Source organism: Ammospiza caudacuta, chromosome 3 (genome assembly GCF_027887145.1).
Source record: "Ammospiza caudacuta isolate bAmmCau1 chromosome 3, bAmmCau1.pri, whole genome shotgun sequence".
Classification (NCBI taxonomy): domain Eukaryota; kingdom Metazoa; phylum Chordata; class Aves; order Passeriformes; family Passerellidae; genus Ammospiza; species Ammospiza caudacuta.
In genome coordinates, this window is record NC_080595.1 from 34,358,147 (window position 1) to 34,384,199 (window position 26,053).

General features: G+C 46.8%; 1 protein-coding gene across 1 annotated transcript in view; it reads left to right on the top strand.

The window, feature by feature from the left end:
- The window catches only part of MDGA1 (MAM domain containing glycosylphosphatidylinositol anchor 1), a 139,772-nt gene that overhangs the window by 39,067 nt on the left and 74,652 nt on the right, over window positions 1-26,053 (top strand). The window contains exons 3-8 of the mRNA XM_058802526.1: window positions 8,722-8,861; window positions 11,582-11,756; window positions 16,098-16,294; window positions 19,092-19,224; window positions 23,885-24,154; window positions 24,548-24,877. Coding sequence (XP_058658509.1) covers window positions 8,722-8,861; window positions 11,582-11,756; window positions 16,098-16,294; window positions 19,092-19,224; window positions 23,885-24,154; window positions 24,548-24,877 — 1,245 coding nt within the window. The remainder of the gene's footprint in view (window positions 1-8,721; window positions 8,862-11,581; window positions 11,757-16,097; window positions 16,295-19,091; window positions 19,225-23,884; window positions 24,155-24,547; window positions 24,878-26,053) is intronic.

A 26,053-nucleotide genomic window follows, 5' to 3' on the forward strand; every position in this document is an offset into this window, starting at 1 on the left:
TTTCTTCTGTTATGTTTGGGGTCTTTTTAGTATACCTGGAGCTTGAATTTGTTTCTCTTCCTGTGTTTCCAGAGTGGGTTTTAGGATGAGGGTGTGACTCTGGCAGAGTCATCGCCAGCAGAGTCTGGAGCATTCTCCCTGTGTCCAACTAGCTGGGGAATGCAGTTTGAAGCCACTACCTCTGCTTTGCCTTATTTTTCATGATTCAGGAACAACAGCTGTCATCTGATTTTTTTTCTGGTTTTGATATGAAAAGGATCCTGTAGTTATTCATTGATTTGAGTTCATGCACCTTTGCTTCTAATCTAGTTGACAGATGATTAGCAAATTGACTTTTTTTCCCTGTTTTGAAGGACTGTCTGTGTTGTGCTCTCCTTTTATGTCCTATGTCAAATGGTCCAGCCATGAAACAACAGATGAGTTTCAAAGTACTCTGGTTTAAAGATCTGTGCACATGGACCTCTTTGTTGAAGAGTTTTGTTGTACCAAAGGGGTTCAAAGTATAAAAAGGGAGAAAAAGCAGAAGAAGCAGCACCATTGGTGCTTCAGAAATGAGCTGATCTTGAATTCAGGGAAGAGAGGGTAAAGCCCTTGGGACCATTCAAACAAAGCCCATTTGCCTGCACGAGTTATTAGCAGCAGATGGTGGGGACATCATCTGCTGGACTTTGCTACCAGTGCTGGCAAGCTGCAGCCTGGCTCTGAAAGGAGTTTTTCCTGTCTGAGTGGGGATATGCACTCTCAGTGGCTCCTGTGTGCTGTGACAGAGAGGCAGAAAAGGGGGAACAGAAGAGAGAGTTGCATCTCCATCTGAGCTAACCTTGGCTCTCTGGTGAGCCAGCTACTTGGAAGCCCCTGGGGATGGGTGCAGTGAAAGCTAAAACCAAAGGCCAGAGGGTCTGCATTCCTTCTGGATGCCTGTAGTATTCATTGCCCTTCAGAGGGTGATGGGTACATGGAGCAGCTGGAGATTGGCTCAGGGGACTGGAGATCTAGTGTGAGCTCACATAAAGGAGACAAATGATCGACCTACCAAGGAGTCTGGTGCTCAGCTGTCCTGCAGTACTCACCTGTTCCTGCAGCACAGGGGTCAGATAAACAAGTGTCTGTGCTACCCATGTCCAGTTGAGTTCCTCGCTTTGTAGCCCTTTTTTCTCTGACTGGACTGTTTCATTTTTGGGTATTTTACCAGCTGACAAACAAGTGATTCTGTTAGTGGTCTACATCTCCTAGATTAGAGGATTTCTCCCCCAGGCTGCTTGCCTGAGTTGTATTTTCCCCTAAAATGAATGCTCAGGAGATTTAAGTGGCAACCAGAAGAGAAATGCACAATATTTTGAGCAATTAGCTTGGCAGCATCGCCTCACCCAGTGTGGCTTTATGGCTCATTGGGTTTTGCACCAGGATTGAGAGATACACGTCAGGCTCTGTAGCTGGCACAGCAGGAAGTGGGTTGGGAGAGATGATAAACTCTCTTTTAGGGCCATTATGAGACAGGCATGCTTTTTTCATTTCCCAACCAAAGCTGGAATCTTCCAGGACAGTGTTGCTGAGGTGCAGGCTCTGACTGTCACTATTTGGAGCCCCTAAATATTTGAAGACAAGCTACTTCATATTGCTGGCATTGAATTGTCTTCAGAAATTCCACTCAGGCATAAGAGTTGGGCAGCAATGTAGAGTTTATGCCACCATAATGCTCTGTGTGTGTAATCTCTGTCACTTGGTTCTTATCAAACAAAGCTGCTGATCAGTTTTGCTCTTCTACTTAGCACTCTTGCAGTTAGGTGGACCTATATTTTAGAATACAAGGAAAATAAGAATATTTTGGGAACATGTAGGAAAGCTAGTGAGCTGCTGCAGGCAGTGGAGTTGGGGGTTGAGGTGATCAGTGATGATCTGGTAACCGATACTTTAGTAAAGCCCATAATCCAGTTTAAAGTTGAACAATGGTCTCAGGAACAGGTGTTGCAGTCGCTGGGGGGTGTACCTGCTATTCATGACATCTCACATGATTTTGTTGCTGGCATTTTTCTAAAATAAAATTATAGAGATGCTTCAAGGAAGTGACATTCATTAAGCAAAAAGTTATTTTAAGGCTGTGGAAATCATCTAGCTGAGCTTTACAAAAAGAAACTTGGTTTCTGGAGATGCAATCAGACAGAGATGTGAAGACGTAGTCTTGGCCTCTTCCAAGTGAAAAAAATCCCATGCTATTTCAAGTAGCCAAGTTTCGTGTTCTGTGATTACTTTCCACACTTCTGTCATTTCTCTGTGCACTTCTCATTGAATTTTTTTTTTTCTTCTTGCTCAAGAGTAGCTGTGAAGTGTTGTGTGGGGTTAGACATGGTTCTTTGCATATCTTGTGAGTGGATGTGGGTTTTTTGTGGATGAATTTATGTTTTTTGTCATGATCAGTGTACAAACACCAAAGGAGTCAGTCGCATTTTGCTACTGAAATATGATGTGTTTCCTGTGGCAAGTTTAGGCTGGGTGTACAGTAAGCAGATTTTTCTTCTTTTTTTGAGCATATTGTGGTTTGGGCTGCGGTGAAAACACTGGGGTGTGAGAGGCAAGGAGCTTCAGTGGAGATCTGCCTTGTCTGGGGTTGTACCCCTTAGTGTCAGTAGGCAGGGAGGGCTTCCTGATGTCTTTTGGTTTAGGACAGTGCTGTGGTAGCACAGAGCTGCCCAGGCAGCACATGATGTTGGAAGAGTCAACAGGAGGGGCTTGGACAAGACAGAAGTCCAGGGAGTGTGAGGAGACCCAAGACTGTGGATATGCTTTGATCCTCTGCTGTCCCTGGGCCTTCTGCATTGCCTCTCTCTGTGCTCAGGACCAGCCTGCCCTTGTGTTAAAAACTGGGGTTTAATCAGACTGAACTGCACAAAGCTTCCCGTGGAGAAAGTTCCCTCAGGGACTGGGCTCCCTTTGCACTTCACTGGGCAAAGAGGCTGTGAGGAGCTGGGGTGAGGAGAAGGAGGCCCCTGAGGAAGTGCCAGGGAATGTGTTTGGAAGATGGTGGTGGCCCTTGGTTTGGAAAGTGGGCTCCCCTGGGCAGGCTGCACAAAGACATCCAACGCTGAGCTCGATTACACCCACCCACTGCTGCCTCCTCTCCCTCTGCTCTTGTGCTGGTCCTAACTGCTGACTGATGGCTATGGCTGGTTTTTCTTCAGCCATTAATACAATATTGATCCACAGCCCTGCTGACAGTGTTAATGGACACTGATTGTGTATTATTATTTCCATAATTGTCCTCAAGCAGGAGTGAATTCTCCTTTTCAAATGGCCCATCGATATCATGCCCTGCATTGTGGGCTGGATCTGGCCTGGTTAATTTGTTTTGTCTAAAGTTTCAGCAAAGCCTGTGGTCTTCATCCCTAGTGGAGCAATCAATGAGACCAGCAAAGCAGTGCTGGGGCACACCTCAAGGCAGTTTCCATCCCCTCCTGGAGCAGGGTGTTTGGTTTGGCTGTCAGGATGCTGCCCCTGCAGACCCTTCCCATTGTATGAGACCTTCCTTGCTGCCGCCAAGTGTTGCCAGCTCATCTCTTCCCTTTAGGCATGTGCTGGCTTTCCTTTGTGCTCTGCTGAGGGGACACGACCCCTTCCTCGTAGCTCTCCATGTCTGTGTGCCCCTGCTCTCCAGGCAGATCCGGGCATTGCTGAGCAGAAGGGATCAAACACTGCCTCCAGCAGCGACTTCCAGGCCTGAGCTGCCCCCATGGTGCTGTGCCGTGGTCTGTAACTGACAGTGCTGCAGGGCAGTTCCTGGAGAGGCAGTCACTGACAGTGTCTCTTCAGCAAGAACTTCCACATGTGGATTTCCTTAGAGAAATGCTTATTCAACCCCACCGTGGTCTATAAACACCGTGTGTTTTCCCATTTCTGGGAACTCCCTTCATGCATCTGTTACATGCCACTTGCTCAGGATGGGAAAGGTGAGGAAAGGAGACAGACAGGCTCTTGAGAGGTTTAAGGTGCAGATTAGCAGCTGATGCCCCCCTCTTTTCAGTCTAACCAAGCAGTGTGATTCTGGGCAGCTTGTGAACAGGAAAGGGAAGGACCTTGGCTTCTTTGCCTAGGCTCTGTGCAGGAGAGGCTGAATGATGTCTGCACCAGATGCATGGAAGATCATTTCTTGCCTTGCAAAGCAGGGTGGTAGGTTCAGGCTGAGGAAGAGGAAAGCTCTGGGTGCAGCTTCCCTCTGTCCCCAGCCTGGAGGAGGATGGCAGCAGAGGTGGGTGGATTCAGTGCCCCTGTGTTTGGTACTGGCCCAGCAGCTTTGGAGATAAATGCTCTCCATCCTTGAGGCGGTCACAGGACGTGCAGGTGGCAGGGGTAGTGGTGGGACAGAGTCAAGCATGGTGGCTGCTGTTGGAGTGCTGGGAAGGCAGCAGGGAAGTGCAGTAGGTGCTGTGCTGGAAAACAGGGGAGCAGCTGCCCCTGTGGGTGCTGACAGTGACTGAGGGAGTGTCAGTGCAGTATCTGTCACTCACCATCCTTTCTGTGAAGGAGCCCTCATCATTGTCATTTTACTGATGAGATCTGAGGTTCAATAAGATGGATGGATAGATCTGTAAACCAAATACAGATGACTCAGTCCTCTCCAAAAGACCATTTCTCTCTCCTTTTCTACATTTTCATGGTATTAGCAACCTCTAAGCACCAAGAGTCTCATAAAATTTCGAGGTTATGGTAATAATAACATTGTACAGTACACTGCACTGGGAATAAAGTTATTTTATCCACTTCAATTTCCTTTTGTTTTAATGTGTAAATATATCAAGTGAAAGCATAGTAGGAAATCTAGATGCAGAGGGCAAATGCATTACAGGTCAGCCATTCTCTGAGCAAGGCCCTAATGCTGCATGTTCACAGTCTGATTTTTTTCTCCCTTCTAAAGCATCTGACACTCAATATGTGGCTGGCCTGGTTTCTCTAGAGGACTTTGTATTGAAAACCTTCTCTAAGTTGATCTCTTACCTGGAAGTTGAATAAAAGTGATGATACCTCTGTCCCACAAAATTTCTGGGAACAATCTGTCCCTTCTTCCCCCATAGAGGCCATCAGAGGTCTTCCTTGGACCTCTTCTTTGGGGTTGGCTGGCCTGAGGTGAAGGATTCTCTCCCAGAAGGACTCCACAGGGGAGGTTGTCTCTGTTGAAGAGAATGGCTGTGGTTACTCCTTCATCTCCAGCCTTTCTTTGCCTTCCTAAGGGCCTCCTGTGGAACTGTTCCTCTGACAGGCATGGTCCTGCCATCCTGTTGTGCTGGCAGTGGGCAAGCTGTCTGCATGCTGGAATCCTCCAGGAGACATGGGAAGATGTCACACAATAATGTATTCTTTCTGTTCAAGCACATTGAAAGTGCAATTAATCCTTGCAGTGTCTCTGCCCATCTGTAAGACAGCATGAGGTGACTTTCCCTGCCTTTGTATGCTGTGGCAGGCCGAGCTTGGAACAGAGACCTTCCCAAGTCCCATCTTAATGCAGTCCCCAAAGAGCTGGGTTCATTAATTGCTCAGCCCCTACCTACTACTGTCAGGTTATGACCAAACCAGAGGCAGTGTCTCAGGCTCCTGTGCCATCTACCTGAGTGCTTTTCTTTCCAAGACAGCCCCAAGCTTTCTGAGTTCCCTTTTGAGAGATGTGGGTTCACATGGGGTTTAAGACATTACAAAATGGTGATTGTTCTGCTGAGGACCTGGTGCTGTTATTGCCAGAGAAATGTTACAGCTGAAGCAGTGGAGGTTCCCTTGATGACCCTTTCCAATGATTTAGCTGAAAGGTGTTAGGAATGGTGACACAAGGAAGTTCAGACACCTGCAAACAAAGCCAGGTGTGTATAGCCTTGCTTGTCAGCTTCATTACAGCTCAGTGTGTCCAGGGAGAATTTGGGAGCAGAGGACCAAATGACGACCCATGGCTTATCCCCAGGGCTGTTGTTTTGTTGTAGTCTAGTGCCTTACAAGGATTAGTTTAAATAATGTTCCTCTCAAACTCAGGGATATGCCAGCAAATCACACCAAGGTATATTGGCACCAGAATAGTTGCACAAAAGCCTTCTAATCCTGTTCCACTCTACCTAATGATTTTGTTGTGGAAGTTCCCCATGTGGAAGTGCCTCTGGACAAGTGGTAGAAAAGGGTTACACAACACAGTGAAATAATGGAAGTGGAATAGACAAAGGGAAGAGTGAAAGTTGCAATGGAATCCCGTGTGGGATACAGCAGAGCAACTTAAGAGCAACATTTAAATGGGAGATAGAACTGCAGATAAATATTCTGATTGTCCATGGGGTGTCTGGAAATTAGTTTTTATAGCAAAGTCCTGTTTGCAAAGGGAGAATAGAGCCATCAGCTGGCAAATGCAGCCCAGAGACTGGCAAGAGAGGCTACCAGAGTTTTGCTGCTTCAGGGTGCCAGGACCCTGCTGAAATGCAGGCAGCACAGTTTGGGGACTGGGGGGAATGCGGCACAGGATGGGAAGGGACAGAGTCTCTCTTTTAATCAGCAGAGATCAGTCAGCATCACAGCCTGTGTCTCAGCCCTGTAAGGAGTCCTCTGCAGTAAACTGGGGCTAAAGATGTTATGGCAGATCTGCAGAAAACTGATCTGAGGGCTCAAACAGCTCAAGAGGCTGTCGTTTGGATTAAGGTGTATTAGCAAAGGTTATGTAGGCTTCTGAATTTCTCCCCTGTGACTGTTGTCTTGAGAAGTATTCATGATGTCTTTTCCTGATAAACCCCTATTTTAATTAATGTATTTACATATCTGCATGCATATCCACACATATTTGAGTGTGAGCACATATACAGGTTTGTGCTTTCCTCTGGATTCAACAGGACTCTCTGCCATCCAGGCAGGGGAAGGTCACTCACCTGCTCAGTTGTATCAGTGAAGTTTTATCAGTCAGTTTTGGCATTCCATGATGCCTGAGTGATGGCAGGCATCTTGGGAGGCCTGCAGAAGGAGAAGACAGTAGAGGCTGAGGGATTTTTCCATGTTTGTGCCATTGTATTCTTCAAATGGACATGTTGCTTCTGTTTGTCAGCAATTTGGAGAGTAATAATAATTTTTAAAAAGTGCCACCATGCTGGAAAGATGGAAGAGATGGAAAATGAGAGATGAGCTTGCTGTATGTGCAGTGCTGCAGCCTGGATGTTGGGTGGCCATGGCAGGCAGTAAAGCCCCAGCAGCAAGGGCAGTTTCCCACTAGCCCTGTGTCCACTCTTGTGTCCCTGCAGCTTGGTCAGTGCATTGTGGTGACACCAGTTTATAAAGGCTGATCTCAAAGGCAGATCTTTTCCACTGCCTGAACCCAGCCTGTCCTGCTGCCTGTACTGCTGGTGGATTAAACCAGTAAAAACCTGAGTGCTTCTCCTGCCCAGGTGATTTGGCCTAGAGCATTTTGGTCATGCCAAGGGAGTGAAAAAAACGGCAGTCTTTGAAGCTCAACTAATCTTCAGGAAAAAGTGGGTGCTTGGTTTGGCTTTAACAGGTTGTGCAAAATTCATTCTTGCTTAGGAAGGCTCTCTAAGGCTCATTGCTTTAAGCACGTTGATCATCTCCTCTGTGGTTTGTTCGTTTTTGTTGTATTTCACTAATGGGTGCTAGAGCTGTGACTCCAGAGTCACCTGAAAGCATTCTTGCGAGCTGGGTAAGTATCCCAGGGGACTGTCAGGGAGACACCAGCTCTTAGACATGTTTGTGGGTTTCTCTGTACCTTGAAATGCAACTGGAGTTTCCCCTACAAACAAGTGCAGGTGTGCAGCTGGGCTGTGCAGTCACCTTCAGTGCAGCTCAGCCACTTCTCTGATCACACAAACGCTTGTGAGTAGGGAGCCAAAGGCTGTTTGCACAGAGTTTCAGAGCTGAGGCTTTTTTCTTTATAAAATCCTGTTCTACTAGAGCTCATTTCTTTCTGCTTCTCATGAGGGTTGTTGGGGGATGTAGGTGCTGTTTGGAGTCGTTGGGCATTTTATAACTTTGTTTTGGGAACTTTCTGTCTGTGTACTTTTCCACTGCACTGGTCTTCACCCATTTTCCTGGCTGGACTGGCAGTAATTGGTCTCCATTAGCAGCCGTAGGTGGAGAAATCTCTACAGATTATGGGGTCCTCTGGCCCTGCAGAGGCTGTTTCCTCTGGCTCAGGGCTGAGACAGGCTGCTATTTAATATGGGAAAGACTTGTTTTTCCTGCAGTGTTTGCTATGCCTGTTCTAGGGATATGTGCTAATAGCTGTACAGAGCTTCAGGGCCCTTTCTTACTCTGCTCAGTAGTTATCCCAGCCCCCTGCAAGGTAAATCATAGTAATCAGCCTTATTTTAGACAGGTGTGGAGCAGTTGTGATTTGACCAGGTCCCTGCTATAGCTGCTTGCACATACTCCTTTCCAGGAGAGATGACAGCAGGAAATTTTTAGTCCTCAACCTATGCAGGAGGGTCCGCCCCAAAAAAGTGCCATATTCTGCTTTTCAGTGTCTAGAAAAGCTCATCCCTACAGAACCAATGGTTTTTAAGTAGTAGTTGATATCAGTCACTCAGGAAATGGGGAAAATTGCTTAATAGTATATCTCCTAAGAGCTCCATGATTCATTCCCAGAACTTCCTAGCTCTTCCCCTCTGTGGCTTATGAGGTGGGGGAAGCCACCCTGGGCAGTGGGCATCAGGAAATGGGCTCTGTTCATTTCCATCTTTACCTCTTCTTTCCTTTCTACAGCTCCTGCTCAGGCCCAAATCATCCATGCTGGGCAAGCATGCGTGGTGAAGGAAGACAACATCAGTGAACGTGTTTACACAATTCGGGAGGGGGACACGCTGGTCCTGCAGTGCCTGGTCACAGGACACCCCCGGCCACAGGTAAGCCTTCAGTCTTACCTTCAGCCATGCCACCCCATGGTACTTGTTTGTAGTCTCCACAGAGAGGAGAACTGTGGGCAGTGAGGTGTCCAGCTTCCTCCGACACATTGGACTTGGGAAGGGATGCTCCATTTTGCAAGCACTTAGCTTGTTTAGCTGTGAAGCATTTAAGCTTGCTTTCATGAAAACAGTCCACAAAGCTTGGCAGAAGCTTACAAAAACCTTCTACTTGTCTTCAGTATGTGAAGTCTCTCCAAAAACCTAAAGCCCAAACTGAAATCTCAAATCTTTAACCCTCTTACTACAAAGTAGGAACATCCTGGAAGACGCTTCCCATATGTGCTTACCTTAGGAGTTGGTCCTTCATGGTCTGTCCATTTCTCAGCTTCCCTGGATGTACAGCCAAGGGGATGCTGCTTCAGGAAGCTGTTGGTAGTGCACCTCACTGAGCCCCACACAGAACCTGCTGTTCATTGCTTTGAGACCACCAAGCAGAGGCAGAGCCAGACCTGCAGCACAGGACTCATCCATGCTGTGGTCAGAGACACAGCCCAGTGGGGAGGCACAAAGCTGAGCTTGGCTGATGATTGCAGTCCTTACTTGGGTGCCCAGAGGTTTGCACAGCCTCGGGCCCGTGCAGCCACCTCAGCACCCTTCAGATACTCCAGCTGGGCAGTTCAGAGTTGTTGTGGAGGTGTCTGTAGAGGTGCTGGCCTAGAGCATGGGTCTGCCAGCTCTGGGACAGAGTGCTAGGAGTGGCAGCTGGTGCACACTGCGAGGCTGGATGTGCCAGAATACCCTCAGGGGAGCCACGTGTGATAGCTGCCTTGGCCCCATTCCTCAGTCCTGCCAAAGACACTTGTGGCAAGAAGCCATGCATCTTCTCATGCCAGTTAATGCCTCCGTAGGCCTGCTTGTGAGGACCTACTTGGCAATGAGGTGATGACAAAGGCAAGGATTTGAAATGGTTTTTCCATGAAAATATCCTGGAAACAATAAAAAGAAAATTACCTGAGCCAAATCAGCAAAAACAACCAGCCTAGGCTTGTGACAGTGATGGATAAATGATACCTGTGTGCATTAGAAATGGGGAATTTGGTAGCAGTGTCCCTGCCTAAGGTTGTTGAATGCATGGAAAAGTCTTGGCACGTTGCAGGGATTTGAGCCTGAGTATCTAGAGAGATTTCTGGAGAAGAGCCTGTTGCAGAGAGCATGATGGTGATCAACACTCTGGCTTGTCATTGCCAGACCTGCACAGGGAGCACCAGAGCCTAGAACCAGGCATGACCAGGGAGACTAGACCCTGCACATATAAAATGTGTCATGTGTCCCATTTCTGCCTTCCCTCCTAATGGATTGATTTTTTCCCTAGCTAAGCTCTTATCCTAACCTGTGTTTAATCTTCTCTTTCCCTTTCTATCAACCAGTCATTAAAGCATGAAAATGTGGCCAAAATACTAAAATGAGATGGTGATTGAGAAGATTAAAGAGCTGGCTGAAGTGTCTTTCAAAGCAGGAGACTCCAAGAGTCTTGGAGCCCTCAGACAATTTCATAAGCCTACAAAGGCTGAATAAATCCATGGTCAATAGCTCCAAAAATCTGCTCAGCCTGGTGCTCTGGGATGGGATGTAGACACTCCTGTTCGTTCTAGAGCATCAGCACCAATCAGGTGATGGCAGTGAGCTTTAGTCAAAATCTGAAGAGTGGTGAAGGTATTTGGTCTGTGGTCATTGCTGAATGAAAGTCTCTCTTCTTTCCGCTGGCTGATCTTGCTGGATCTCAGTTCCAGAGTCCAAATTATCCCAGAGTAGGAGGCCAGCAGTCCCCAGCCTTTAGAAGGGAGGTTGCTGATATGGAAAACCAATGGACTGAGAAAAGCTGTCTCTCTCTTTCATTGTGTGGAGTGCACAAAACAAGGGGGAAGGTTGTATTGTTACTGCAAGGGCTGTACCTCATTCCAGACAAAAGAGAAACCCTTCAGTCTTTGGGATTGCTGTCTTCTTGCCACCACTCACCATGAACTATCATGCAGCTCTCTTGCCCCTTCCAGCCAGGATTTTGAGACATGTAACATAAGGAAAAACAAATAAAAAGATGGCTTGAAATCTGAAGGGATTTTTTTTTTCTGTATCTTTAAAAATGGAGGAAAATCATGTGTGCTGTGAAAGGATGACTTAGAAAAATAAAATACACAGGGGTTCCCAGTGGGAAAGGGGAAAGAGTCAGATAGCAACTGCCTTTTCTCACTCATGGAAAAGCAAAAAGTAGAAATAGCCGTGCTGTCCAGAAAAAGATGAGTGTGGACTGCAGCAAAAGCTCTGTAGCTGTGAGCTGATGTCTGCTGTAGTGTCCTGGCCTACCAGCCACGTGGGGTCTCAAGGCTGAACACTGAAAGTCCTGTGCTGTGCAAATGGTGGCATAAAACTGAGCAAGCTGCTGGGTTTGCAGGATCAGAGCAGGAGTGGCAAACATGCAGTGTGTGTCTGGGTGAACTGAGGGGTTCCCCTGGACACTTGGATATGGGGATTGGCAGTGAACCAGAATCAGTGGCTGGGCTACTGAGGCATAGTGAGATCAGTAGTGAGCTTTGGCAAGTCTGGCGGTGCTGTAGGACCTCTTTATGGGAGTAGCTAGGGAAGAGCAACAAAGGGAGCTCTGCTGAATCTTGGGATCTCTGTTTTCTGTCCCTGATTTCATTTCTCTTGTTCTTCCCACGCAGGTGAGATGGACCAAAACTGCTGGCAGCGCGTCGGACAAATTCCAAGAGACGTCAGTGCTTAACGAGACCCTTCGGATTGAGAAGATCCAAAGGCTGCAGGGGGGCCGCTATTACTGTAAAGCAGAAAATGGGGTTGGGGTCCCTGCCATCAAGTCCATTCGAGTAGATGTGCAGTGTAAGTCGTTTAGCGGCAACCCAGACCTTCCCACAGTTCTACTGCGTGTCTCTGCCTCACTGCGGGGCCAGCAGGGAGCTGCATTGCCCTAGGACCACCTGCACGTGACTCAGGAGCAGAGGGACTGCCATCCGTGCTCTCCCAAGGGTCTTTCTTGCCTAGGAGGTTAGATCCATCCCTGCAGCATACAGCTCTGCTGTTCCTGTGATTCATTCTTACCTGGGTGTTGTGATGTCCGTCACTGACAGGGTTCCCTAGCACGTGTCCAGGATGTAGCATTGGGCGTGGCTTCTGCTTTCTTTGTCTTCCTTTTGAAGCTGGCAGAGCTTGAAGCAAGCAATGTTTCTTGAAGTTGGTAGTACCCCGCATACTGGGGACATTTCTGAAACCAATGTCCTGTGCCCAACATTGCTTCTTCTGTAGCATGCTGGAAACAGAGCTGAAAACTCTGGAATGCAGCTGAGGAGGCTGAGCTGTTATAGGGTGAATATGAAGGTGACTCAACATTGCCCTGGTTTGTCATAGTGCCCATAATGTGAAGGTGATTCAACATTTCTCTGGCTGGTACCCATCCTTCTTGAGTCCTGGAGATGCTGCTAGTGGTTTTCCAGCTTGGGCTTCAAGTTTTGAGGGCTTCTCTTAATGTTTGCTTCTTGGACTTTAGTATTTATTCTTGGGTTGCTGTGATCAAAAGGGAGGGAAACTAAACTTACTCTGTAAGGCCCAAATGGGAGAAATTCAAGATTTAATATATAGGCAACTTGTTTTGCTCTCTTGGAGAAGGCATTACATTGTCCTTGACTATCCACTATTCCAATTTTCTCCAGCCCAGTTAACACCAAATCCCTCTCCTCACTCATATTATTTGAGAAGGCAAGAGGTTGATGCTAAAAAGTTGTAAAGTATGATAAAGCAGCTGAACCTGTCATGAGCTGTTCTACACTCCTTCTGGTTTTTCTCCTTCCTTCTGAGCTTAAGGGCACTGTGGTCATCTGTCAGTGGTACAACCTCCAAGATTCAAAACCTCAGTACACACCTGGAGTCTGGGCAGACCTTTTTGCTGCCAGCAGCTGCTGCCTGACTGCTTCCTTTTAGTCCTGCTGTCCAGCCCAGGTGTGATGTGACTTTCACAAAATGTGCCACAGACTTGGGCATCCTTAGCTTTTGGTAGGTTCATGATCCACTGTCCTACTATATGGCTGGAGTAGCTCCCATCTGTTCCTGCCTTGCCCTACCCTTTACTGGAGTAGTGTAGTGTGGGCACTATCCTGTCTAGGCTGTGGAAGTGGATTGCTTCAACAGCAGTCACTGTGGATAGCATGAGTGTGTCCTCATTGGCATTGCATCACTTTGTTTAGAGAAGTTCTGGCACCCTCCCTAGATCTGCTTGGCTTCTCTGCCTGTTTCTTCTCTTCCATTTAGTGGAGGCATGTGATAAATCTCCATTGCAAAGGATACTTGGTTTTCCCAAGGCTTAGTGTGATACCTTGCCAGGACCTGGGTCTCTAGGAACAGGACTGTGCCATGAATCTCTTCATGCCATGAGGGTGCTCCCACGGTGCAGGCTGGAGCTAGAGTGATGTAGCATCCCGTGGTCCCTCATGCAGCTCTGACCTGTAGAACTGTGGGGCTAATGGGGTGGCCAAGGGCTTTCTCATACTAACATCTACTCTGCAGATGGACTTGGTACTGCACCTCTGTTCTGCTCACTTGGTTTTTGGGGAGGAGAGACTATTTTCTGCCAGTATTTGCAGTAGGTACAAGGGAACACATGGGAAAAGCCACGGTTTTTTTGAACACTCACCCAGGCAACCCTCAGCTGAATGAACCAGAATTTGAAAACAAACCCCTTCTTTTCCTGCATCCCATTTTGTAGTTAGAGGTAAGTAATCACTCTCATGTGTACCTTGGTGTCCTTGACAGATGCTGCTAGTCCTCAGTCATACTTTTACTGCTTGGCAGTGAGGTTGCGCAGAGAGCACCGTTGGTGCCAAGAGGATATTAAACTGAGAACACTAACCCATGTAGCATAATATTCCTCTGCCCCAAGTGGGCATCAGTGAGGCTTAAAAGTGTTGGTTGGATACTGGCAGAGAGGCGGCTGCTCTTCTGAGTATTTCCATGTGGGAGAGAGAGAAGGTAAGGAAAAGAAAAGAATGAATGTTTACAAGCTTTTATTGTGCATGAAACGTCCCATGTGATCATCTCCATGAACTGCCTTGGGCCAAATTTATCATTGGAGCAGCTCACTGACATCAGTGGCATTACATGTACATCAAGGACATACATATTGTTGTAGGACTTATTTTAGCTTTTCTCAGAAGGGCTAGACCTAGAGCTGACTTCTGCAGAAGAGCGCTGAAGAATTCAAAGGAGGAAAGTTTTAGAAACCAAAAAGAAGATGTTGTTTTCTGTGTGGGGAGTAGCTGGGAGCTAGGAGACTGGAATGGTGAGCTGCTTCTTCAGTTAGTAAGGCAAGTGTTTACCGAGAAACAATCTCAGAAGGATGGTAGCTACAGAGTCACTCATGTGAAGTTTGAACAAATAAAGTAAGGTTAAAGACAAGGAAGGAGGAAAAGAGGAGAGATTGTGCTCAAGGTCCTGGTCCAAAAGAATTTGATGTTCAGTCATCCTGTGGCCACATGAAGACAGCACTGTATGGAGAGGAGCCTTTTTTTTCCCCATCTGCATATGTTTTTCTTCAGCCGTGGGTGTTTTTTGGTGGGTGGAGTTTTTTTATGGGATATATTTTGTGTCTTGTCATTATTCATTAATGGCTCTACTCATATCTCTGCACTATGGTCAAGCAGACAAATTTCAGGTCACATAACAATTGCTGTTTGCCGAGCATACTGCTCATTAAAAGAAGCAAACCCACAAGTTGACACTTGTGATTCAGCAGAGAGCATACGTTGTTTGGATGGCATGTTAGCAGAAACTCATCCCTGCTTCCCTCTTCCTTTCTGAAAGTCAGATCTCCAAACTTACAAATCTGTAAAATAAAATATTGTGAAAATTAGGTGGCATGGCAGGGCAGGAGGCGATGAGCCTGTGAAGCATGTGCAGAGAGGATTGTGCTGGCAGCACAGGAGGACACAGGGTACAAGTGCCTCAGTTTCCTTGCAGCTGAAGATGGTGTCATAATGCTCCTGAAAATATAGAATTGCTTCAACTTGAGCTCAAAAGGTGCCTTGTAGACATACTTAAAGACACAGGGACTGATTCCCATTTTAGAGAGCCAATTCTTGTTGAAAGGGATATTTACATTTAACCTCAGTCTCAAAGTGCTTTCGTGAGGAGAAAGATCCACTGCCTCTGAAGTGTCCCTCATGCTACCTTGATGTTCAAATATTGATATCTGCTGCAACTTCTGAGAAAATCATCCCTTTTTAGCAGGTGAGCAACTGTAGTGGGGCAGTATGCTCTGTGTGGATGGAGAAAATCCTCTTTCTGTAGGATTATTGCTTCTGTCCTTGAAAATATAGCCACTGATAACCATTGATGCAGTCATGGTGGCTGTGTGTCTGGTGCAAGTACAATAAGGGAATTGAAAGGAACATCTTCTGTAAAGAAAGAGAACAAAGAAATCTGATCAGTTTAGGGAGAGGTAATAGTGTTGCAGTAACTAGAAGTTGCCAAAGACAGTTGACACAGACTTTGAAGAAAATACACAGAGGATATTTAATAGGAAGAGAGAAAAATTATGCATACCTATTACAGTGTTTTGCATCGCACATTACCGTGATTCCTCACAAGATTTGCTCTGTCTAGATGACTTTCCAACTCAGCTCCTTCATTTTGTCCTGATTTTTTACTTTCATTCCTTGTCTTGAAGGTTTGTCATGTCATTTGTATGGACATCTTACAGTCCTGGGCTTAGCCCCATGATTTCAGGAGAGATTTGGGAGCTAGAAGATGGAGAAATGATGGAACAGAGTTTCCTGGGATCCTCTCAATGAAGTAGAAAGTAGTGATTTTCTGTAGGGGGGTGCCATTGAGGAATATGAAGCAGCCCACTGCTCTGAGACACATGTGGCAGGCAGGTGGGTTTTTTTGAGGATTGCATGGGGCTCTGCAAACCAGAGACTGCTTTCTATTCCCTGAAGGTTTGTGTGGTGAGTGGGAGAATTCTGGCTTCTCCTGTGTGTTCCCTTTATATATTGGTTGTACTACCTGCCCTCAGGTAGTAAAACTGCTCTTAAATCAGCAGCTGTCATCAGCCAGGTGTGTGGGACCTTCCCCTCTCCTCGGTGGTACCTGGAGCACCATCTGCCCTGCAGGCTGTGCACGCAGACCAGGCTTTGCTAACAGCGGCTGCGACCCTCCTTGCCTCCCTTGCAGATCTGGATGAGCCTGTTCTCACCGTTCACCAGACCATCAGTGATGTGCGGGGCAGCTTCTACCAGGAGAAGACCGTCTTCCTGCGCTGCACGGTCAACTCCAACCCGCCCGCTCGCTTCATCTGGAAACGGGGAGCTGAGACACTTTCTCACAGTCAGGACAATGGGGTGGACATCTACGAGCCCCTTTACACACAGGTGAAAATAAGCAAACCTCTGCCAGCTTGTCTTGAGTGTCTTGCTGATGCAGGGCACTGTGGTGGGTGGTGTTTCCTTCCCTGCATGGATTGTGATGCCGGGGAGAAGGTGCAGGCTGTCTCCAGAAGGGCAGGTAGACCTTCCTTCTGCATGCAAATTCCGAGGGTGCAAGAGGAGCAGAGAAGTAGGAGGGAGTGTGGCCTAGGAGGACCTTTCCCTTTTTATCACTGTCCCTGAGAGCAGTGACACAGTTCCTCTACTAAGGCTATGCAGCTGTTGGATGACTGAGACTAATATCCAAAAAATCCCAAGACTGGATTTCCTCTATCTCCTATCGCTAATTTTTTTTTTTTTCTTAATTGAGTGCCCAGGCTCCATATATCAGGGAAAGGCTTCCTGTTCAGCAGTGTGAGCAAATGGCAGGCATCGCTGTGGGATCCATGAGTTTTTCTAATGGCCACAATAATGGGGAGCCCAACGCCTGGGCACTTGCTGATTTGTCCTAGGACAAGGTGTCCATGTCTTTTCTCCTTCTCCTCCCTGCCTGTGTTGGACTTGCCCTGCACATCCAGGTTTCCCCTGTAAACACCACTTTCTTCACAGTAATTAGTCAGCCTATGCAATGGGAGATGGAAGGGAACTTTTCTTTTGCCAGGGCACTCTGAGCATGTTACCCTGAGCTGAGCTCAGGAGCTGAATGTACTTTAGACACTAATCAGCCCCAGTACTGCCAGCAAGGCTGCTGGGGAGCACATGGCAGGGATGAGTGGGAAGGGCTGAAAGGGCAGCTCTCCAGGGCTCCTGTTTCATCCCAAGCACCTTCCTGCATTCCCAAAGCTGGGCCCAGAGCACATTCTGGCTGAGTTTGATTTCTGAGCAATGCTCCAGGCAACCTTTAAGTTAATGTAGTCATGTTCATATTTTATTGAAACACGCCATCTCTGTAGGCCGTGAAAATGGGCATCCAAATGGAAATATTCAGGGGGATGAGGAGGGAGGAGAGAGCTGCAGGTTAGTGGCAGATTTGCAGAAACACTGTAGGTCAGAGCTGCTGTTTGGCCCTGAAGACAGCTTTGTCTGTGTGCTGTGTGCCTCCCAACTAGGACATCCCTGGCCTTGGAGGAAGCCACTATGGGCTCTTCCAGTTTTCACTAGGGTCAGTGTCATTAACAGGAGATGTTGCCTAATGAGAGGATATCTTAGGACTTGGGATATTTTCTCTAGCTAAATAAGGCATCTGGCAAAAATTCACCATGTTGCAGCATTAATGTTTAAATGGCCCAGCGTGCTGCAGCTCCTGTCAGGCAATGCTGCTGACATGATGGGTCATTCCCAGCTCTGACAGAGGGTGTTGGGACTGCTGTGCTCAGACAGGCGTGCCCTTGCGGTCCTCTCCTTAACACCAGCATAAGCCTGTAAGTTTGGGTTGGTAAGAGTTGAAGTTAACAAAAACACACCTCTGCAGCACTGTTGGAAGGGGAAATCTGGCCGGAATGTTTAACAAAGTACCCTTCACTGGAGTTTGCAGTGTTGTCTTAAAGATGATCCTCTATCAGTGTCATGTTTGAATAGGCTTTTACATTAAAAATGAGGTGGAGATTTCACTGCTTAAGCTTTTTAAAACTTACTTACACTGAGGGCTTATACCCATGCACCTAAATTCACTAATCAATAAACAGGAAATACATATGACCCTGTCAGTATGTAGATGACACACATATTGTAAATGCCATCATTTGTGTGGCATAGCAACAATTATCAGGGGACAGGACTCTCTTGGGTTACTGGTGCCCTGGGTTTTCTCATTCTTATTTACTCACCCCACGTCCTTGTTCTCTGCATATTAGCATTCCTGAGCTCATTGTCCAGTCCCTTGAGGTTGTTCTCTGGAGGATTTGTCATGCTGACACCTCCTCACACTTGCGGGTGGTTATGGAATGGTTTCTCCAAAAGAGATTTAGACAAACTCAAGGAGAACAACAGCAACAAGCTGTCAGCAGAAGACATACGAGTTGCAGGGTGTGCAGACCATAGGATGATTCTCAGAGCTTTCTTCATTCCATAAATAAAAGTCTACAGAACACGTCTGTCGTTAATGTAACAACTTGGTTCTGTTTCTATAACAAGCCAGTAACTAATGGAGTGCAGGCAGTGATTTTATTTGTTACCTTAGAATGAGAAAAGGCTATCAAACTCTCTGCAGTCACTCTGGATTTACATCAGCATAAATGAGATTAGAATCTGGAGAAGAGGCATCAGAAAGTTTTGGAAGTTCTCTGAGTATTTCTCTGAATTTTTTTTTCCTCCTGTACTGCAGATTTCTAGAGCACAACTGTTGAATTTGTCATATTTAGGCCAGTATTAGTGCCTCAATCTTCTCTGATATACTTTGGTATGGCAATGTTGAGTCCTCAGTGACTTCCTTTGGGTTCCTACTGACATATCGGAGTTAGATCTCAGGGTCTGTTCTGGGTGGTTAAGGTTTGTCATGTTCTACAAGATGTTTCTGGCAGTAGTTAATGAGAAATTATGCCCAGACCTGTTTGGCAGTGCTCTCAGGTCATGTCAGTCAGTTGCTGAGTGTTTTGTGAAACCCTGGAGGTGAAATGACCACTGCAAACATTTTGTGTCTCCTTTACATAGAGCTATGGGGGGCTTGAAATCTGCACAGTTCCCTAAGGTTTTCATGGGAGCTGCTGGTAATCTGTAAACTTTGGGACAGGATATAGGCTTGGACTGATGATCTGTGCTTTGGACACCTGTGTCTTTTCTTGCCCCTATTTTTCCCAAATCCCAGGGTGAAACCAAAGTCCTGAAGCTGAAGAACCTTCGACCTCAGGATTATGCCAGCTACACGTGCCAGGTGTCTGTCCGCAATGTCTGCAGTATTCCTGACAAATCCATCACCTTCCAGCTCACAAACACCACAGGTAAGAGGGGACAGGAAGGGGCCCTGCAGCCCTCTGACCCTTCACCTCCTCAACAGCCATTACTCCTCCAGGAGGATAACCCAGCACTCTGTCCAGGGCCTGCAGCACCCCGACCTCATTGACATGGTTTATGGGATTACAGATCCTTCCCATGGAAGTCTTGTGGCCAGTGCTGCTCTAGTTTCTTGTAGCACTGCATGTGGCCAGGCCTGCCATGAGATCATTAAAACAGACTACGTGTAGGTGTTGAGGCACTATGTAGCTTCTAATTCATACACTGTTTTATTTATTTATAATTCTAAGTGACTTTAAAAATAGATTTGATACAGCCTAGAGTGGGGCAGTGCTGCAGGAGTTCTTACAAATAATTCATCCATGTGTGACTCCAGCCTGGTTTGCCAGGCTGTGCTCTAGGCACCTCCCAGGTAACGAACTCCGCTGGTGCCAGTGTTTGTGAAAAGAATACCTATCCAGTGCCTTCCTAATAAATACGTTTTACACTTATATTTGTACTGGCAGTGCTTGAGGGTATCTCCAGTTGTGAGCAGATTCACTTTGGTGCCTCTTGCTTGACGTGCAATAAGTGAACAGTAACTGAGTGTCATGTAGCAAATACTGGCAAGGACTGGATTGGAACCTGTCCATTAAAAAAACCCAAACCAAAACTACACACAATAAAAAAATCCCCACCCATAAAGCCCTCATGTGTGTTGAATATTTGCAAATAATAAGTAAATGTCAGGAAATTGCTTCCAGCCCTGGAGTATTCCATGATCAGAGAGAAAGGCATTGTAACTGTTTGAATTATTCACCTCTTTAATGTAACACAAAGCATTTTCATCCCTTGTGTCATCTTTGTGCAGTGGAAACAAGAACTTTTTTTGATGTTGTTAACTGTTGACAGGATACTGTGGATATTTTTTAAATTATGTTTATTGATCTGAGTTGAGTTCCAAGGTGCTGAACAATAGTTTCCTCATTTTATGTAGGAAGAAGAAAAATAATGAGCTTAAGAAAGCAAATTATAGCTAATGTCAGAAAAAAAGTATTCTCTTTGTAGCAAGATTTCTAAACATGTCTTGAACAACTCACCCTATTATCTGAATTTCTCTCAGGATGAGAGTGTAGCAAATGTTGAAATATTCCCTCTAAAAACTTATCTTCTGTTCATGATGAAAAAAGGGATCTTATACAGCTCTTCTTCTCTGTGTACCTTTACCTTTGAAGAGTTAGAAAATCAAATTTCTCTTTATGTCCACTCCCCCTGCCAGCCCAAGCACAGGGAAACTACTCCTTATTTCAATCCATCCCCTGTCATGGGGAAAATTTCTTTTCAGGTTGTACTTGATGACAAGTCAGCGATATGGCTCAATTTACACCAGTTTCTTAAGCACATCTATCTAGAATTTTTTTCTCCTGTTTTTAATTATAAATGCATATTTATACATAGTTACAGTGGAGCTCTACAAGCTCAAAGGGGCCATGGAAAATGTGTTCTTAGCAAATTGTATTAAAAGTTGGCAGTGAAAATGAAGCTGGCATTGCGGTGGGAGCAGGGTTTATGTTAAATAGCATGGCTATATTTAACATGAAATATTATATGGGTTACTTGCCCTGTAGGTAGTATTGTGCATAGGTGAGGAAATATTTAAATGGAATTCTTTAATTCTCTCCTATTTTGCCTAGGTCTTTCCTCTTCCCCTTGCGCTTGTGCTTTCACAGTTTCTCTAGACCTGGCTGTGCCCAGAATCCTGAACAGCTTCACTCAGGATGCCTTTGCCTTTATAACTGAGAAGGGCCCAAAGGATGCTGAAATGCTTGGAAATTTCTCTCTCTTAAATATTTATAGTCCAGGCACTACAGGCCTTGAGGTGAATTGGTGGGTCAGGTCAGGCCAGGCCAGGGGAATCTCCTCAGCTCATTTGCTGTTCCTCAGCTGGCTCCTCAGTGTCCTTTGGGAAGATCATAGTCTGTGGTAAGGAGATGGACTTCTCCTAAGCTCTGCTCAGCAACTTGAGCCTTGCAGCAGGGAATGGGTTGTTTGTCTGCAACCTTAGTGGGAAGGAGATGTCCCTGCTCCCTCTCTGTTCAGCTGCTGTTGCCTGGCTCCAGAGCAGCAGGTTGGGTCCACAGAGCCACAGGACCAGCTCAGCAACAGGCTGCCATCACCCGCTACAGCAGGGGCAGCCTGACTTTTCCCCCTTCCTCAATTTCTGCAATATTAACCAGCCCAGCTGGTTAATTCTTCTGGAGTTTTACTGCAGCAAATTGGACTTCAAAGGGAATTGAAAGCGATTCTTTGTTTTTAATGGTCCCTCGCTGCTCGGCAGACTCCGCCAGCAGGTTTTCTGAGCCAAGAACAAAAGGAATTGCCACAGGTTACAAATAAATGAGAATCATCTCCTGCATAACAATGTCTGCAGTCTGTTAACCTCTGTCTGCTGTCGGGAGTGGGAGTGGGGAGTGGCAGCCCACGCAGGCTGCCACAGCCAAGGCTCCATTCTGGGGCACGTTGTGGGAGCTTGCTTCCTGCAGATTTGCAGTGTCCCTGCCTTGTTCATGCATGCACACACAGCCTGCCTTCATGCAGTGCTTGCATGTCACCTTTTTAACATGTTGCCTTGCCCAGAGCTGGGCAAGATGAGTGTGGGTCAGATATTTGCATATCCAATCTCAAACCTGCAAGAGCCCTAAATCTTAACCAGAGCCTGCAGGACCTCTGCTTTGTGCTCCCCAACTCTGACACCTTCTCTCTGGACATGGGCTGGTCTCAGGCTTTCTCTGTCTCTGACAGGGATGGATGGAGATTCCCAGGCAAGATGCTGCATCTGCCAGTTTGTCTGTGCACTGTGAACCTGAGACCAGTTCAATGTCCAGGGGCAAAAACAGCTATTTGGTGTCAGCTACACTGAGTTAGTGACAGGAATGTGTCCTGCCCAACCATGGTGAGTTGAGCTATTGTGTTTATGGGCTTCATACTATCTCATGAAACCATCTGGAGCTTGGTGAGGATGTACAAATCCTTCCTTTGCCATTTAATAAGCATTAACCCTTGCACACTATTTACAAGACTCCTGCAAAGAGACCTGACAAAGTCTGTTTGAGTGCAGGCTGTGGCCTCCTGAAATTCAAAGGCTCCAAACACTGGCCTCAAAATGGCCAGTGGAGGTAGCAGAAGAGCCACCTTGTTCCTTAGGCATGGCTGGCCATCTCTGACACAAATAGTATGTGCAGTGGCCAGGGAGGACTTCATATTCAGTACACCAAAGCATATCCCAGCATGGCAGTAGTTGTGCCACTAAATTATGGCACCGGTGCTGAGGAGAGGAGAGTCCTCCTTGCCTTGTTTGTATGGGCTGTAATTCAGAGATCCAACACAAATCCAGCACAGCTCATTAACACAGGGTCCAGGGAGAGAAGAGGCAGAAATAATGATGCTGTTAAATCAGGCTTCATGAATATGGAACAATGTCTTATTTTGCATTATTATGGCCGTTACTTAAAACATACTCCCAGCTTTTTTGCTGGGGACTGCTACTTTCTCAGCTCTGTCTGGATGGAGCCAGTGATAGTGCTCATAGAGGCTTTGAAAGACTTTTCATGGAATGAAATGGAGAATACAAAGGGAAGGATTTTGGATCAGTTCCTAGAGGAGGCTGTAGTGAGAAATAAAATAAAACCAAAAAAACAGGCGCGAAGGCATTCAAAGGAGAGGTTGTGTAGACACTTTGAATCAGTCTCAACTCATCTGAATGTGAAGGAGAATTGCTCTGGTTGTGATGGCCCCCAGGTGTACAGAAAAGCATATTAAACACCTGAGGAGGTAAAGGAGATTAAGAACTGGGTAGAGCTGCTGTTAATCGTCTGTTAGGGTGCAGACAGGTCCTGGTCCTCCATATCGGTCTCCGAGCTGCAAAGACTATCTGCTTGGCAAAGCCTTTGCCTCTCAAAGATGTCCAGTTGGGTGTGAGAGATAGAGAGTTGTGTCATGGGATAGCTGAGAAAGCTTTTTTTAATGATAGACCTTCCCTAAAGCTCACTCCTTGGGATGGAAATTCTGAATCAGAGGAGTGGTTTAATGCCAGCTGTCCTTGAGCACAAGCAGTGGTTGGGTTCAAGCAGGCTCCTTTGAGGCTATCCTTTCTCCTTCTCCTCTCCATCAAGGCTACAAAGGTTTCCATTGCCCTTAGGCCTAGCTGCAGTTGTTCAGTGGCCTGAAACTTCAGGCCTTGGGTTTTTCACTGCCAAATGTTGACTCTTTGCCACCCCTTTATGTGTAGAATGGGTTTATTTGGCTTCTCTTCTGACCTGCATCCTAAAGCCATAGAGAACCTGAACTGAGCACTGATAAAATGTCATAGCTGCTTTGTGCTCCAGTCCTAAGCACTACTGGTAGAGTGTTTTCTGGGGCAGTGTGAGGTCCTGCCTGCTCTGTTTCCTAGCCATAAAAGAGCAGAGTGTTCTTATTCAAAGATGTGATAATGATCATACATTAGATTCACAAACACTTCATATTTGTAATCAATTCATAGATCTTTCCAGCTGTCCCTACTCAAACCAGCCATCAACAAGAACAAATCATTAAAAGTATGAAGCTGTGCACACACAGGTGGGTGGGTCTTTCTCAAGCCCTGAAGTGTCCCTCTTTGTGCTTTTCCAGCCCCACCTGCTCTGAAGCTGTCTGTCAATGAGACGCTGGTGGTCAACCCTGGTGACAACATCACCATGCAGTGCTCTCTGACGGGCGGTGACCCACAGCCAGAAGTGCTTTGGTCCCACTCTCCTGGCCCCATGCCTCCCAACAGCCTCGTGCAAGGAGGAAACCTCACCATCTGGAGGATCCGTGTGGAGGACTCGGGCTACTACAACTGCACGGCCATCAACAACGTGGGCAACCCGGCAAAGAAGATTGTGAACCTGCTGGTGCGGTGTAAGCTGCTGCTTCTCTCTGAGCGTGTGTTTTCAGGGATGGGGGGATTGCATTCCTCCTGGCTGTTCTTGTTCAGCTGAGGGCGAATCTGATATTAGTAGTAATTAATATTCTGGAGAAGTGCCTGTGCAAGTTTCTCTGCTCCCAGACCAACTGTGGCTGTGCAAGCGCTGCTTGCAGCTTCATCCTGGGCTGTAGCATTATCCTGAATTGGATGAGCCCAGAGGGCCAGTGGGAGGCCCTTGGGACATTTTGTGGGAACATAAGTGGGAGAGGTCTTTGGGCAGATTTTGCATGGAAATATTGCCTTCCTGAGGAGCAAAGAACTGTTTTCCTGTCCCATGCAGGATACTTTGATGTCCCTAACCAGTTTTGCACTTCTGTTCATCTCAGCCATGAAGAATGCCACATTCCAAATCACGCCTGATGTGATCAAAGAGAGCGAGACCATCCAGTTAGGCCAGGACTTGAAGCTCTCATGCCATGTAGATGCTGTGCCCCAGGAGAAGGTTGTCTATTCGTGGTACAAGAATGGAAAACCAGCCAGGTTCTCAGACCGGCTGCTCATCACCCGCAATGACCCCGAGCTCCCACCCGTGACATGCAGCTTGGAGATTATTGACCTGAGATTCAGTGACTATGGCACCTACCTGTGCGTGGCTACCTTCCAGGGAGCACCCATTCCTGACCTCAGTGTGGAGGTGAACATCTCCTCAGAGACAGGTGAGCCTCTCTCCGGCAGGGGGGGACCCCAGAGGAGTGTTTGGCATCACTGGCTGCCCCACAGCCCCTGCCTCTGGCTTTTTTGAAGAACTTCACATGCATGTCTTGAATGCTAGTGGAGAAAGGTCTTACATCCTCAGGAAAGCACTTGGCTCAGATTGGAGATGGGTAATAGTTACAACTTCTCTGTCAGATGTATTATGTACCGAGTAGATCTTCCTTTATGTTTTCTCCCTATGAAAAGTCCAAAGTGCACTCCAGCTACAGAGGCAGCTTTACAGTGTGATTGTTCAAACAAACCTCCACACTGTGAAGGAAGGAAGAAGTGGTGGTATTTCAGCAATTTTCGAGTGTCCCTTTGCTTAGAAGTGAGTAAAAGAGAAAAAAAGCTGCTCTTTCTTTTCTTTGGCATTGTTTCCAGGATACAGTTTCTGTGAAGACTTTTAATGTTTGCTGGATGGCAAATGCAGTCTGCCTTGGGCCCTCTCTGGAGGAGTGTCAGTGTCATAAATGCCTCCCCCCTAAAATCAGGGTCAGAGCTTCACCCCGTGGCCCAGTGAGGACTGGACAAATATGTCAGTGTTTGTCAGTCATGCTGGGGACTAAAATATAGAGTCTCAGGGCTGTCTTTCTTTTTCTGTAGAAGTGGTGGGTCCAGCTGTGCTCTCCATTTCATCCATGTCATTGTGCTGCCTTTCCAGGACCATGAGGGCACAGCACAAAGAAGCACTGTGTTAGTAATCTGATGGAAGACTCCTCAGGGGAGTCAGCTGCCCACAGATTTTGACCTGCACCTTCACAGAATGTTACTTCTCACTCCCTGGTTGTGCTGGATCCACAGGCCAGGCTGATCTCACTCTTTATTCTGGATGCTGCTCACTTCAGCTCCCCAGAAAAAAGTGCTGCAACTACTCTTGGTGCTTTGGGAAGCCCTTGTCTCCCATTAGAAATTTTGGGGGCAGCCTGCTCCTGGTAGGATTGCATCCAGCCCTTGTTGGCAGCCTGGAGACTGAGCCCTGGCTGTGCCATAGATCGACTCAAGACTGAAGAATGATCCTTCCTTTCTGAGGACAGCCATGGAAGGCAGGACCTCTCCATGCCAGCCAACACCAACCCTGTTACACCAACAGGGAACAAAACTGGGGCAACTCACCAATCCTGGTGCAAAATTGGCTT